The following is a 16872-nucleotide window of genomic DNA, read 5'->3' as shown; positions in this document are numbered from 1 at the left end:
TTACTGACCAGTTTGTAAAACCTATTTTATTAAACTTTTTCAGGTCATTCTTAATTAATATAAGAAGTTCTGTGTTCAGAATCCTCATTTCTTGGTCAGAGTATAAGCTTCTCTCTCTGGAGGACCTGACCTGTATGACACAGACAGCCCAATGATGTGAATGGATATGTGTGTGTCTCTGTCTGTCTCTGTGGATGTGGTTTAGCCTAGAATGTATGGACTCTTGATGGTGTATATAGCTATGTGTGAAGACATCTGTGTATGTATGTGCTCTGTATACATATTTGTATGTGCTCTGTGTATACATATATATGTGTGTTTATGGATACATGCGTGTGTGTTATGTGTGTGTATACCTATGTGTGTGTGCTCGGTGTATGCATGCATGTGTATACATGTGTGTATACATGTGTGTATGCATATGTTTAAGTAACATACTTTGTGTGTATCACATACAGTGTATGTAAAGTTATAAAATCTGGCAGTGTAGACGAGAGTTCATAGGTGTAAACATGTTGGCAATTACCCAACAAATAAGCAAAATGCTGCTCATTCATTGGGTGATTGGATTGTATTTTCAGCAGCACATCTCCCGCTGTAAACTGCAGATGTGCTGCTAATAACTTGATACTGTATGGGGACTTATCGATCTACTAGTGACTGTTCTGTCCCCATCATACTTCCTCAGCCGGTGTAAAGAGGTCGGGAAGCAAGCACCAAATGACTTCAATATTGTCGATCGTGCTCATTTAACAATCTGAACTCAGCGCATGTAAATACAGCTAAAATATTTGAGTGTGATGGTGCAATATGTGAGCATTTAGGGCTCTACTTTAACCTTTTGTGCAGGGTCCCACTTTGGCTAAAACCGACCCTGGCTCCATGTCAGGTTTTACAAGTGACCTGGCGTGCTCCTATGTTTTCATTTGCTTAGGCCTATAAAAGGTTCATCAAGACACAGACATGTGTCATGGTATTAAGTCTCTTGGTTCTGTTAGTTTTACTGTGCACTATTACCTGTTCCTGCCCTACCTCTGTCTGCATTGTCTTGGAATTTCATGCATCCTGTCTGTCTACGGCCTCTACTGCTTCAAGTCCTTGCTCCATCCCTGCTTTCCTGTGTCCTGTCTACCTGCGGCCTCCAGTGCTCCAAGTCCTCACTCCATGTGCCTTCCTGCTGCTCCATCAACTCTCAGGATCCATGTGCCCACCCAGATTGGGAGCTTAGAGGATCCACCTCACAAGTTGAGTCTTGGCATCAGACATTCTTTAGTATTGCCCAGGTGATAATTTCATAATCTATGCATTATTAATGAAATCCTGAAAACATGGTCTGCTGAGGGCTCTTCAGGACTGGAGTTGGGGAGCACTATTCTAAAACATAGAGCCTAGTAGAGGTGCACACTCCTTACCTAGGTAACCAGCCACTCTGGGACCCTAGGGAGGCCGGTTGCCTTGGCAGCAAGCTTTGAAAGGAGACTAATTATTCTGTTGTTAAACAGATCTTTTTTTTGCTTTGTGCAGTGCACATCTATGACAAGAGGGTGCTACAGGATAGGCATAAGGTGGCACCATCTTGTTTAATGCCAATTTAAAGGATGTTAAAACATGTTGGGAGCCTTAAATACCTAAACTTGCCCTAATAGGACTTTTTACAAAGGGCTGCAAAAGGTCTGTGAACTCCGTGAAAAAATCCTGCAACCATAGTTTATATGACTGGACCAAGTGTAGAGTATGGATGTGCAAGTGACATAAAATGATTAATTATCCTATCATCTTTATTATTAGCCGTCTCTGGACATTACATATTCTAGTACATTTCATTGAGAAGTTGCCTATAGATGTTATCCTATTTCTTGCTTTCCATGTCTATTCTTTTAATGATCCCTACAATTGATGGCTGCTCTTCTTAAAAATCTCACTGAGACTATAAAATCAGAATAGCATGAAACTGTGCAATGTTCCAGACTACAATGGAGAAAAAATAAGAGCAATATCTCTTCCTATTTCAGCTCTGGAGAGTATGGATGGCTATTATTACAAGGATAATGTTTCTATTGAAGAATTTCAGGCCCAGATTAATGCTGCTTCACTCGAGAAAGTTAAACAGTACAATCAGAAGCTAAGGTGAGTCCTCCAGTGATTTACGCTCATCTGCAGCCATTCATGTCTTCTGCTTCTTCTCACTCCTTAAGCTGATGATGAAAGATGTTTCAGCTTTACTAACTGGTAGTAAATGGAAAGCGACCCTGTAATTTAGCAGCCCCATAACATTACACTAGAGAGACATTCTGTAATCACTCGGACCTTTCTCTCTCAACTTCCAATTACAGTCACTTGGCTTAGTCAATCAATGCGCATATACTACAGCTCAGATCACATTCACTGGAATTGGAGCTGAGCTGTAGTAATAAAGAATAGCCACTACATTGCGTATGGCACTCTAGTATTCTTTCACCATATACAGTATTTTTAAGCCATGGCATCAGGTCACTCTATGTGACTGCAGATTTGTGAATCCCCACAGAGTGCTCTTTGCAACCTGCCAGGATTCTCCAGCGCTGGCGTCGGGAGCTGCAGTGGCTGACTGAATATACAGTATATGATTTGCATACATGCTGTCACGTGCCGACTAGACGTGCACGGCTCACTCAATGCAAGTGCATTAAGCAAGAATGGGCACATCTAGTCGGAATGTGACCAGAAGTATGCAACTCACATGACCGCCCTCTCCCGGCGTCAGCACCAGAGAATCATCACAACACATATTCCACTCACTATGAGGATTCATAAGTCTGCAGTGACATAAAGTGACTGCAGACTTGTACCCTAACGCCAAACAACCCCTATAATCTTTCAATTTCAAAGAACTCCTTTAAGATTAGAGATGGGCAGACATCTGGATGGTCTGGTGGGTTTGGCCGAATAGTTTGGGTACCAGAACAGTACATGAACCCTTTCACTTTTGAATAGGGGGCCCGAACATCCAGTGATTCCCCTGCTGTCATGTGCATGACAGTGCGGCAAATACCGCTTCTGATCGGTGGTAAAATCATCACCGCCGGTCAGACAGCCGCAGTTCCCATGCTGTCAAAAGACAGCGGGAGCATGCAGCTGTGATTGGAGGTATAATGTTTACTTCCGGTAATTGGTGTCAGCTAATGGGACTACTGCTCCCATCAGCAAACGTCTGCTGCTGATAATAACAGTGAGAGCAAGGAGTATTCATCAGCCGGAACCTGCCATGTAAATAAATAATTTACAGCTGGGGACCGGTATTCTCAGGTTGGTAAGGGGCCATGGAATTGCCCCCCCAGCCTAAAAATAGTAGCCCACAGTCGCCCAGAAAATGTGCATCTATTATCAAAAATACAGGGGAACCCACACCGTGTTTTTTTAAATGATGTATTTACAGAGCAGGCTGTGGCTGATGAGTACTCCCATCAGCCACTCCTGTTCTCACTGTTATTAGAGACAGCAGGTGGCAGCTGATGGGAGCAGTAGTCCCATCAGCCAACACCAATGATAGGAGGTAAACTTTATACCTCCGATCATAGCTGCATGCTCACGCTGTCATTTGACAGTGTAGGAACTGCAGCTGTTTGACTGGCGGTAATGATTTTACCGCCGATCAAAAGCAGTGTTGCTGCGTGACAAACACCCGGTGTTCGGGGTGGCCGACCCCGAAAAGTAACATGGACTTCCTGGTGAAGTCCGTGTTAGCTGTCTGTGCCCGAACTGTAGGTGTTTACTGTTCGGGTTCGCCCATCTCTTGTCAAGATTTCAATGCAATAATATATTCATCTTCTATTACAGAAAAACATTTTTCAAAAGTATCCAAATACATTCTGCCACAAGTATAAAATCTCTAGCATATGGAATAACTAGGACATCACTGGCAATGCTACCATGCATCAAGCCAACAATCTGTACAGAGCATTCTGCCAATCTGCCACTTACCGGTACCTGTAGTTTTAAGCAACACTTTTATGGAGATGAAAAGCTGAACATATTTTACTTTAGATGTTTTCTGAGAATGGACAAAATTTGACCAAGAGTGGAAAATGTACTAAAATGATACAAACTTTTTAAAACCACTTATTGTTCCAGTGCTGCCTCTGTGCAGGTCACTGTTTGCTTGTCTGCAGCTTTAACGAGACATAGACCACTGCAGCCTAGCACTGGCCATGGTGGGGAGACACGTACAAGATGTCCATGATGGGTTAAGTAATGACAAGTGCTCGTAAACAAGTTGTCCAGGACTTGAAAAAAATGTCTGCTTTTTTCCTGAGGCAGTACTCCATTTGTAAATGGCTGTTTTTGGTATTGCAGCTCGATCCCATTTAATAGAATGAGGATGTGCTACAGGAACAGATACAGCCATGGACAAAAGTGTACATTTTCTAAGATAGGCAGCAACCTTTTTTTGTAATCCCAGGAAATATTTGGGAATCATGTAGGAAACTCTAGGAAACAGCGCAATTTTGTCCCAGGTTGTATCTGTTGATCACTGTCATCAGCAGTTCAAAAGTTTCCATTTTTTTTATCTTGTTTTATTCTTGCTGGTCACCTGAGTAATTAGGTTGTTTTTATTTGTTTGTTTTTTTAAATCTGCCATATGGTTCTGGGGATATGAGCCTTTTTATTTAGTGTAAGTTTTTATGGTCTTTACAAAGGGGCGGTGGTCATAGAGTAATTATTTAGATCAGCCTAAAAATATGCCTCCAGAGAATCCTGGGAGCCACATCCCCTTAAAGCGAACCTGTTAGCAGGATTTTGCTAAATAAATTTCAGGCACTGTCAGGTTGATGCTGTTACACTGATTAAAATGATACCTGGGTTGATGAAATCCGTCTTGTGGTTTTTGTTTAATATGTATTTGCAGTTTTCAGTTAATGAGACTCTCGTGCTTTGCAGTGGGCCTGCGTGCTGGTCTTTTTTTTGGTGGTCTGTTCTAATATTTATCCTTATTGGCTTAGATGACATGTCACTGAACCATCAGTGACCTGCCTCCAATTTTAAATACTGCGCTTGCGCAGTTCATATTGTGGTCTTTAAGAAAATAGATGTAACTACAGCAAAATGGCGCCTCCGGTGTTGCATGCGCAGTAACATCTATCACTTGTCGATAAATACTACTGTGCAAGCACTGCCATCGAAACCATTTTGCTGCAGCCAAATTTTTTTTCCTCCAGCAAAATGACGCCAGCGCTTGCACAATAGCATCTATTGACAAGCGATAGATCTACTGCGCATGCACCACTGGCACCATTTTTCTGCAGCCAAATCTTTTTTCCTCCAACCACATGGAGCTGCCAGTGGTGCATGTTCAGTATCATGTATCGGAAAGCGATAGATGCTACTGTGCATGTGCTGGTGCCATTTTGCTGTATTTCATTCTTTTTTTCCAAAGACCACAATATGAACTGCACAAGCAAAGTTTTTAAAATATGAAGCAGGTCACTGAAAGTTCAGTGACCCGTGATTTAAGTCCATAAGGATGAACAGAGCACCAAATAAAGGCCCGTCCGCAGGTCCATCCCAAAGCACAAGAATGTCATTAACTGAACACTGCAAATACAGATTAAACAAGAACCACAAGACAGATTTCATCAACCCAGGTATCATTTTAATCAGTGTAACTGCGCCAACTTAATTCAAATGACAGTTTCACTTTAAAGAGGTTGTCCGGCCTTAGGATACAAGTCTGCAGTCACCGAATGTGATTGCAGACTTGTGAATCATTGCAGAATGCACTGTGAAGATTCTCCACTGCAAACACTGGAGCAGGTGGACATGTGACTGCAAGTATGCAATTTTCACCCTTTCCGACACTTTCCAACTAGACGTGTCCAGCCTTGCTCAATTCTTTTATATTGAGCGAGGCCACACACATCTAGTTGGCACTTGACTGCAAGTATGCAAATTGCATACTTGCGGTCACGCACCCGCTACATTCTGCACCATTCCAGAGAATCTTCACAGTGAGTGCTATGAGGATTCAGAAGTCTGCAATCATAGAGACTTACTGTGGACTTGAATCCTAAGGATGGACAACCCCTTTAAAAATCATAAAAATGAGTTCTGAATAAAATGGCACATAGCTGTAGAATTGTATGCCGAATTTAAAAATGGCAAAAATTTAAATACTCAGTAAAGCAGTGGGAGTAAAATAAGAGCACAATCTGGCCACTCTTGACTTTTAGCTGGCCTCTTTAATGTTTTATTACATTTTAACTTTTTTTTTACATCTTTTTAGTTGTAATTCTATTAAATAATGGGCACAAGTAAGCTTTTCTTTAAGACTTGGGGTTTCAGTGGTCTCAGTGGGCTTCAAATTCCTAGAACAGGCCTTGGTTAAGCTTCTGGTAAGGAATGGATTAAATATTAATGATTAATGAGAACTTAAGATAGTGTGAACATTCTTAATGAAATGCATAAGACTACAAGAGGAGAGCTGTCCCCCAGTTCTCGGAATGTGACGCCGGCTTCTTTACTCCTAAAAGGCCCCATGAGAACCTCGACATGCACGTCAAGGATGTTGCTCTTCTGATTAACTAAACATTCTGGAGATAAATGAACGTCTTTTGCGTTTGTGAAAAACAATAAAAATGATTCTTTTAAATTAAAAGTCGAAGTGGAGGAGATCTTTACAATTAATTTACTTATTACTCCCGAAAGTAATCCGTTTAATGCGCTCAGAATGAAATTATAAAATCCATGGATTCACTTTGTCTTAATAAAATGCCAGTGGGAGCAGTAAATAGATGAGGGACATTTACTGTATGTATTTATACATAGCACAGAGTACTTTATGACATGTAGCCTGGCCGAGGATATATCAGAGATCTGTCTTGGTTAAGATTTATAGCTCTGATTAGAGATTATTCCTGGGTCCTGCAGTAAACTGAGAAACATAGCGTAATTCAGGAATATGAAGTATAAGAAGAGCTGTCGGTATCACAGCATCAAATCTGGTTCGTGTTATGTGTCTAGTAATTTGTGGCTGGGTTTTATGGGTGCATACATGATTCATCATTTATAGAGGTTTTTTACTCACTTTTTTTTTGTTCTGTGGAATTCATTGCCTTTTTTTATCTACTTTTTGATGCTTTTTCCACTTGTAGTCACTAAACATTGGCACAAATGTGCTCCAGTCGCTCCTTGGAATGATTTTATCTACACCTGAAACTAGCACATTTTTACATCATTTTAGAGGAACAATTACTTGCATGTTCCGCTAAAATGATGTAAAAATGTGCTAGTTTCAGGTGTAGATAAAATCATTCCAAGGAGTGACTGGAGCACATTTGTGCCAATGTTTAGTGACTACAAGTGGAAAAAACATCAAAAAGTAGATAAAAAAGGTGGAAATGCAAAATGATTCAGGATCATAACCTTTATATTTTTTTACACTTTCAAACTGAATTATAGAATGTACCTGTCCATTCTATAAACTGGTGGAATCTAAGTGGGTTTGTGTATAGGAACATCGCTCTTGGTGACAATTTGGATTACTCCATTGCACCATTGAAGACACTTATCTAATAAATGTGGACAATCTGATCAATTGTAAAATGCACTACTTGAGGTGAGAATATATATTGGAGTGAAATTGAATTCTACACAAATATTCCACAAATCTGCGTTGCACAATTTTTTCAGCTAAATGTCCACTATTTCTCTGATCCACAAACACCCATCAGAAGGTTAAAAAATGTAAAATAAACAGTTCTCACTTTATCAAGCACTTCTCTGGCCCCTGCACTCCTATCTGTTACTGTTCTGGTCCTCATTGCATCTTCTTACTGTCACCACAACTGCTGAAATCCAAAGTTCACAGTGCACCACATGACTTTATGACTTCGTGGCCTTTCGCGTGCTGGCGCACAACCCTCCCAGGGTTCTTCAAAGACTTATTTACCGGCTTGGTGTAAGAGGTGGGCATTTCAACACTCATGGGGGTGAGAAGATGCGACAAGGACTGGACGTGTGATGATGAGGAGTAGAGGAGCCAATGAGCTGAGCATTAAGGGGAGTATAAATGTTTTGTATGCATTTTTTTACATCCAATGTTTATGTAATACGGGCCATTAAATTTGTGGAGAATAACTTCTCTGTAAATCAGATTCCCAGGGAAAATTGGAATGAACAGGTGAAATCAAATTTTGCTTGATCCACTCATGTCTAGTCATTACCAGGATCGTAGGCATAGCAGATGCTGTGAGACCTGGCAACTTGAGGTCCAACATGGAGTCACAGTAGAATATCAATTAGTAATCATGGTGGAAAATGTAACAAGTGAGTTAACAAGACAGTAGAAAATTCAATGCAAATCATTGGAAAGAGAGAAGAAAATATACGGGCATAGTGAAGAATGAGGTAATCGCGCATTTGTCATGTCCTCATTTAGCTACACTCGGTGGACATGGTGGACCCCTGGTAATTACGCCAAGACAGGCTGTGAGAATCCGTACACTACTGTTCGTTTAACTCTTCTCACCATATCTGAATCCTTTTTTAACTGTTGTCTCTAAAAGGAGGCTGTTCCGGTCTCATGCTGCTTGTATTTCAGGCAGAATAAATCTCCTGTCAGGCTTCCATTAATCTATTCTATTCTTTTACTATTATAGAAACACTTTGAAAACCTTGCTTCCTATTCAGTAGTCGAAATTGGCATGAAGCCAGCATTTCCATTAGGAATTTCTCATAAAATGTGATTAACCCGGCAGCATATGCTTCTTGTAATTAAGTGAAGTGCATTGAAATGTATTCTCTGTCTATCCGGGATAGTATTCTCTGTATCTGGGATAGTGTGCAAGGGGTGAACGTTTTGATTTAAAACTATAACACCACAATCATTTGTTGATTAAAGGGAATCTGTCACCAGGTTTTCTTGCAATGTAATCTCTGAACAGCATATTGCTAGAATCACTATTTTTCTTCTGTAGATCAACTAGATCTCTGAATGCTGAGCTGTGCATAACTCCGATCACACCACAGATTGGCAGCTTTTGGGCTCGCTCATACGAGCATATAAAATGGACGAGTGTGTGACGCCCTGTGTCTGTGTCGCCACAAAATGGTCAAACATGTACTATTTTATATGTGTATTGTAAATTATGGGAGTTATGCTTTCTCTGCTGGGGACAACTGCCCACACAATTTACCCCGCTCCCTTACTCTGTCTGAAGCTTAGAACTTTGCAGAGATACCCTAACTGGGAGGAGCATAGTTAGTCTGTGAGGAGACAGTGTGTGAAATGAAAATGGAGAATGTTCATGGAGGAGAGACATGTGCTCTCTCCAGGGACAGTGCTGAGAAGGATCAGGGCATCAGCCCCTAGGCCATCCAGGCTTCCAGAGTCGGGTGGCAAGCTGAGATGCTGTGTGGTTTTCATAACCAGCAGTGAAGTGTTTTTCCCAGGAGCTCCATAGCAACAGAGAATCAGTGAGGGGATTGTGCAAGAAGAAACATGTGCTTCACATAGAATTTACGCTGCTGGCTGCCAGGGGAGAAAACACATTGAGTACGTGGCTGTACTGGAAGTTTCAGACTCCAGGAAATCTTTGTCCCACAAAGGATTAGAGCAGCTGGGAGTTTATACTGAATCAAAAAAGAGGGAGATAATTCCCATCGTGCAGAGATGACTGTATACCTAGTGAGAGTTGTAGTCCATCCTCTAAAACTGCATCTGGACTTCATTAAATGGTATACTGACTTTCTCTGTCTCCTGCCTTATTACTCTGCACCATCTACTTCCATCATTATCCTTGGGGGCCAGCCCTAGTTGGAGGGGGTTAAACACCTGCACTGCCATCATCACCTACCCCCCAGGGATCATCTGCAATGCCTGCCATCTTACAGCCAAACACTCCAACTGGCATCACAAACTATTCTTTTTAATTTTTGTTTTACTTTTTTTCTTTTTATTTTTAATCCACAGGCATCGGGCACAGCTGCCATCCCCATGACCCCCTGAATCCAACGCTGCCCAGCGACCTGAGTACCCCGCTCTGGGCGATACGAGTGCAAAGCGAGAAAACATCGCATTGCACTCTGACCAATGTTATACAGTGATTCAGTGCTCATTTGAAAGTACCGTATTTTTTGGACTATAAGACGCACCGGAACATAAGACGCACTCCTAATTTTGGGGTGTAAAATAGCAGAAAAAAGATTTTTATAGGATGGGCGACCTTCTTATTGTTCGAATTTAAAGTATCTTACCTTAGGGTCGGCGGTGGTACAGCGGGGTCACAGAAGGCATGGTCTCTTCCTCAGGAAGCCGGCGGCGGCAGAAGTGGGGCAATGCTGCAGTCCTGGGGTGCGATGTTGCAGGTCTGGTGTCGGTGGTGAGGCAGAGCATGGAGCAGGAGCAATCTGTGCCGCGTGTGCACAGATTGAGATCTCGGCAGCCATTTTCCTGAAGCCGAGTGCCGCCGAGATTTCAATCTGTGCATGCACGGACTCCGGCAGCCATTTTTCTGAAGCCTCCGGCAGCCCACAGCTTCAAGAAGATGGCCGCAGGGAAACCGGTGATGCACTTGGCTCTGCTCACTGTGGACACTGGGCCATGGCATCGCCACATTTCTGCCACCAGTATCCTGAAGAAGGGACCTTGCTCAGGTGCACTCCGCACCACCACAGCGTCGCCACACCTCTGCAGCAACCTCCCCGGTAAGCCTGCATTCGCATTATAAGGTGCACCCCCCATTTTCCTCCCAAATTTTTTTGGAAAAAAGTGCATCTTATGGTCCAAAAAATACGGTCTTTCCTCAGCTGTAATCGGACTGAGGAAAAAATCGCAGCATGCTGCAAGTGGATGTGAGAATCATACCCCACTCGCCAATGCAGGTGAATGGGTGTGAGAAAGTTTTTATGCACACATCACAAAGGAACCACCAAATTTCATCAGCCAAATACAGTCAAATCACAGTCAGAACCCTGATAATAGGTAGATGCATGGATGAATAGATGGATGGATAGATACATAGATAGATATATAGAATACATAAATAGAATAGAGAAATATTCTGTAGATATATAATTTCATATAACAAACTTACACAGGTTTGTGCCTTTAATGTGGCCCTGAAGGGTGTTTAGCTTTGTTTAACTTAATAAATAAATAAAACGACTTGGGTCCCCCCTATTTATGACCAGCAAATCTAAAGCAGACGGCTTAGGGCTAAAATTATCAGGCTGTGAAGGTCCCTGGTTATTAGGCCCTTTCCAGCCTACAAACATCAGCTCTCAGCCACCCAAAACTTGAGTGTTTATCAAGAATAAAGGGGACCCCACATCATTTTTCAAAATAATGTATTTATTTAATAGGATAAATAAGGCTAAACACCCTTTAGTGCCACATAAAAGGCACTAAAGGGCACGATTTTATTATATGTAGGGGGCTTGTGAAATTATATGTCTACAGGATGTCTATATATTCTATCTATCCCATATCTATCTATCTATCTATCTATCTATCTATCTATCTATCGATTCCATATCTATCTATCTATCTATCTATCTATCTCCTATCTATCTATCTATCTATCTATCTATCTATCTATCTATCTATCTATCTCCGTATGTAATATTTCTTTATTAGTTTGTAAATTAGCTTTAAACTACATAGACATTACAAAATTATCTTACTGATAAAACACTGATTTTAATTGACACATCGCTGGAATCAGGACCTCTGATCCTGTGTTGTGCTGCTCAAGAATTACATTAAAAAATCCTGCTGATCGATTCCATTTAAATGCAAATTAGTATATGGGTGTCAGTGGTGATCTGACATGAAGTGTTAAGAATTGTAAGTAAGACCAAATCTAGTTGAAAAACATCTTCTGATGTGTCATAACTATAAATGACAAAATTACATGCCACCACTTAAAGTACTATGCAGAATACTTTAACACTTTTGTCATGAATGGAAAAAATCTACCAAGATAATCTGTTTAACAGCCATTAAAATAAATACTAAAAAACACACAAATACATTTGAACTGAGGGATAGTAATGCACAATTTTTGTTCTCATTTTCCCGCTGCTCCCCTGAGTGTTCTGTTATTTGTTTTCTTTTTAAACCACCTTACGGTTCCATAGATATTGGCCTTTTTAATTAGTGCCCATGGTCTGTACCCAGGGGGAAATTGACCACAGGGTAATAATGCAGAGCTGACTAAAGATGTGCTCCCAGAGAATCCTTTGAGCTGCTCACCGTTGGAAAATACAATAAAATTAGCACTAAATAAAAAGGTCCATATTTCGGAGACTGCATGGCTGATAAATAAAATGGAATGCTAAAGGAAGCCTCGGGATTAAAATAAGGCTAAGAACTGTCCACTATTGACCCGATGACAGGTTTTCTTTAATTCTTTAGAAAAAATATTGTAAAGTGTTTATGTAAAGCATTTTGATTATTGATATTGTGAGTGGCTTTGGAGTTAGTCACACTATTAGCAAACACCGCATGTGCGAGCTTTGTTTTCTTTTTTTTCTTTTTTTTTTTTAATACGATGCTTTACAGTATACCGTATGTTATAAGGCACATCATTGAATAGATGAAGAGATATGAAAAACATTACAAGCTGGCCACATACTTAAAACAACACTTGTTTGTCCGAGATGCATATGTTCTCAAATGAGAGTGGGAAATAGGAAATTTGGAAAAAATAAAGGATTGGGCATGTTAAAATCCGGCATGCCTGATCATCCGTGCCTCTGACATCTGTCAGATCATTGAGTATAGCCATCGTTCATCCAGTAGGTATGTAGAGTATAGTTCTTCTGACTCGCTATGTCCTTTACCCTATCTGCAGGGCACTGCAGCAGCTTAAGTATCCATGGTTACGACACCTAACAACTAAGTAATTGTCACTGTATAAGTGGTCATAACCAAGGAAACCTAAGTTACTACAATGTGCTGCACATGAGGCAAAAACAACATAGCGAATCAGAAGAAATATACTACATTTCTAATTGGAGGTATTTGCTAATATTATTATTATTACTCCTACTACATATTGTGATAGAGTGAATCTTGGAGTTGGGAATACCCCTTCATGGAAAAGGGAGCAGCACCATGACGGAACTATTGCCTTCAATTTTGACCAAGGAAAACATCTGAATGAAGTTTGTATGTTCTCTCTGTGTTTGGGTTGTTAACCCAGAGGTATAACTTAAAAAAGGTGGTAAGTAGTGTTGAGCGATACCGTCCGATACTTGAAAGTATCGGTGTCGGATAGTATCGGCCGATACCCGAAAAGTATCGGATATCGCCGATACCCGATACCAATACAAGTCAATGGGACACCAAGTATCGGAAGGTATCCTGTATGGTTCCCATGGTCTGAAGGAGAGGAAACTCTCCTTCAGGCCCTGGGATCCATATTAATGTGTAAAATAAAGAATAAAAATAAAAAATATTGATATACTCACCTCTCCGACGCAGCCTGGACCTTACCGATGTAACCGGCAGCTTCCGTTCCTAAGAATGAGCGCTTGAAAGACCCTAGATGACGTCGCGGCTTGTGATTGGTCACGTGGCGGTCACGTGACCGCTCACGCGACCAATCACAAGCCACGACGTCATCTAAGGTCTTTCAAGCGCTCATTCTTAGGAACGGAAGCTGCCGGTTACATCGGTAAGGTCCAGGCTGCGTCGGAGAGGTGAGTATATCAATATTTTTTATTTTTATTCTTTATTTTACACATTAATATCGATCCCGATACCGATTCCCGATATCACAAAAGTATCAGATCTCAGTATCGGAATTCCGATACCGCAAATATCGGCCGATACCCGATACTTGCGGTATCGGAATGCTCAACACTAGTGGTAAGGCAAGTGCCCAAGGTGCTGGATGCCAGGTGGTGCCAACAAGCTAGTCTACTTTATAAGGGTCATATAGTCACAGGGACAGAGAAACAACAAGCAGCATCTTCAGCCCAGGTATAGGCTCATCCAGCTGCTGCTTTGGATTCACTACTCCAATTTTATATCATTATTACAGTAGCACAAACCTGTCCACCCGTAATTTTTTTTTTAGTTCTGTCAATTCATTGTTATTCATGTCTAATATGTATTAATTTTTTTAGAGCCTTTTACTTGGATAAAACAAATCTGCCTCCAAATACCACATCGAAAGCTGCATACATTGATAAGGTAAATCATTTATGTTGCTAAGGAGAACATTTACATATCACAATTTAGAGTAATGGCATGATAAGAAGTCATATATATGCAGATCTCAATGTAATACCGACAATAAAAACCTGTCTAAACCTGCACAATTTGTTCCATTCTATTGAATAAATGTGTCAGGCTCCCGAAATCAATTGTTTAAGCATGCTTGTGTGATGTTCTGCTAGTTCTGCTTTCATGGTTGGTAGAGAACCAAAAGTAAGTCAGCATGATAGGTAAATGTAATCCACAGTGGCCTAATGGATAAATATGGAGGACATTTCTATAGTTATGGGAAACTCACATAAAATGTTGATTTTTAAAAATTCACCAAAATAAGGGTGATTTCCAATTTGTTTTTCTGATTTTTTTTTTTTTTTTTTTGCCTTATGGCAACATAAAAATGCACTTGCCTAATCAACTAAATAAAATAACTAATCAATCATTTTTTTTTACTTAATGCACAATAACATGATAAGCTGTTATGTAGATGAAATACGAACATGTGAACAAAGTAACTAATTTGGTTTGTTCCGTATGTGAGAAACTGACAACCTTCGCACAACAGTGTGTTAACAACTGAAGGCTTCGGCTATACAGCGAATTTGACCACATCGCATGTCCCATAGCAAAAGATCACACACTGCCGATGCTTCATAGCTCCATAGTATAAGTGGCATTGCAACCATCAACTTACCGTGACATGCAAGTTACAAAGAGTCCTGCAGATTTGGATTTCTTGCTTCTTGTGTGTTGAAGCTGCAGCAACTTCATGATGGCAATTTTACCATATTCACTTAAATTATGATGCGAAGTACCACCAGCGTCATGTCAGTTTTAGCCATCTGAAAAGTGTTGCAGCTGAAGTGGTCATGTAGCTCTAGACAAAATACCAGATTTGTTACAGAGACCTCAAGTTAAAGTTGCTGGCTAGAAAATGGATTGAGGATGTCACGATGTGATGGTTTGAAGTAATGAAAAGGGACCTAAAACTGTCCCTGAAACGGGGAACTTAGATAGCCCTGTCCCAGTCGTACTCTTGATGGTAGAGAGGCCTTGGTCTCCTACCTTACTATGCTTCTGTTAAACCCTAATCTGTTCCATCCACACCCCTTGTGGCAGGGGACAGAAATGTAAGTGAAAGACACAAAGACAGACAGGGGTAACTGGAAACCACTGTCATACAAAACACTCACCAAAAATAGGGAGGGGGATAGGGAAAGGGAGGAACAAACAAACTAAATAGAAATAAGGACGAGGAGATAAACACTTCTGAACTCCAACACTACACAACTCAACACTGCCAGGAAGAATACTCTTTTACCGGCAAGGAAGAAGCGCACAAACCTAGTGTCTATAGGGAGAAAAATTATATCAGCAGCGGCAGCTGAGATCAACAATGTTGTGTATTCCCAGCCAGCATGAAATGAGTCCTTAACCCTTTCAGCTCTGATGGAAAGGAAATACATTTAAAATGGGACATGAATCATACCGTCTCTAAAGAGGATCTGCGATTCTTTGCCTGTAGTGACCTTCTAACTCCAAGTCTCCCAGGGGGATGTGATACCCTCATGACAGAGGATCATTGATTCTTTCTGTATCATACAAATAGCCTCTTCAGAGTGAAAGAGAAAACTAGTGCCATTACGTGAATGAAGAAATCTTAAAAATCAATATAGACCCTTTTACAATGCTTGTCACATGATTTAGAATAAGAAGGCAAACCAGAAACTCCATTTACAGATATACATGTTTCATGGTGTCTGCTCCTCATCAGTGCAAAGCAAAAGTTCTGGTTTGGCTAGATGAGAGGTCTCTGGCATATGGTTTAAGGAATATGTTTCTCCTTGTGGAGAGTACGAAGCCAGCAAAATAAGACTTATAGGTAAGAAGGGCACTTAAACTCTAGTGGCACTTATTGTGGTTAGCAATCATAAGAGTCAATATTGACTCTTTAACAAGCCTTGCCACATTTATGCATTATAAAATATGAATTCATGGCTCCTGCTTGAATTGTGGTAGAATAGGATTTTTAAAGCCCTATCACTTCAATTTCTACCTAAATATTGTTGCTGACCATGCACATTTGTTTACCAGTGACTGCTTTGAGCAATCATGCAAATTGTCTCTTCAGAGAGGAAGAGGACTAGAACTCTAGTGCCACCTATTTGAAGTACCAATCCTAACAGTCAATGTTGACCCTTAAACGAGCCTTGTCACATGACTTAGTTATGTTAAATGGTCGACATTGACTGTTAGGATTGCTACTTCAAATAGGTGGCACTAGAGTTCTAGTCCTCTTCCTCTCTGAAGAGACAATTTGCATATTTCCCAGAGGAGCATGTTAGGTGTCGAGTTCCCTCCTCCACACAGGGGGAATCTCGAACCATGTCCGCTGCAGTCTCCCATTCTTCTCCAGCCTCAGTGGAGCCTGCTCAGAGGAGACGTCGGTCCCAGTGTCTGGCTCAACCTGATACTGTGCAACTGGTTACCACTGCCTTTCCAGGCTCTGCCTTTGTAGCCAGCACTGATCAGCGAGCAGGTCTTTCTGGGACTAAGTCCTGCTTTTTCCATACTGAGCATGCCCACGGGATGACCTCCCATTGGAGGTCGGGGATCACATGCTCAGGTCCTGTTGCACCTCCTATTGGACCATCTGGAAGGTCCCGTAGCACTAC

At 41.1% G+C, this 16872-nt stretch overlaps 1 protein-coding gene across 1 annotated transcript in view; it reads left to right on the top strand.

Annotated features, from left to right (window-relative positions):
• PREX2 (phosphatidylinositol-3,4,5-trisphosphate dependent Rac exchange factor 2) overlaps positions 1 to 16872 on the top strand; it is a 487967-nt gene that overhangs the window by 383710 nt on the left and 87385 nt on the right. The window contains exons 35-36 of the mRNA XM_077270643.1: positions 2013 to 2127; positions 14110 to 14176. Coding sequence (XP_077126758.1) covers positions 2013 to 2127; positions 14110 to 14176 — 182 coding nt within the window. The remainder of the gene's footprint in view (positions 1 to 2012; positions 2128 to 14109; positions 14177 to 16872) is intronic.

The sequence above is a fragment of the Ranitomeya variabilis genome, chromosome 6, assembly GCF_051348905.1.
Source record: "Ranitomeya variabilis isolate aRanVar5 chromosome 6, aRanVar5.hap1, whole genome shotgun sequence".
Classification (NCBI taxonomy): domain Eukaryota; kingdom Metazoa; phylum Chordata; class Amphibia; order Anura; family Dendrobatidae; genus Ranitomeya; species Ranitomeya variabilis.
Note: the sequence above shows the minus strand (reverse complement) of the source record. Positions and strands in the feature narration are given on the sequence as shown.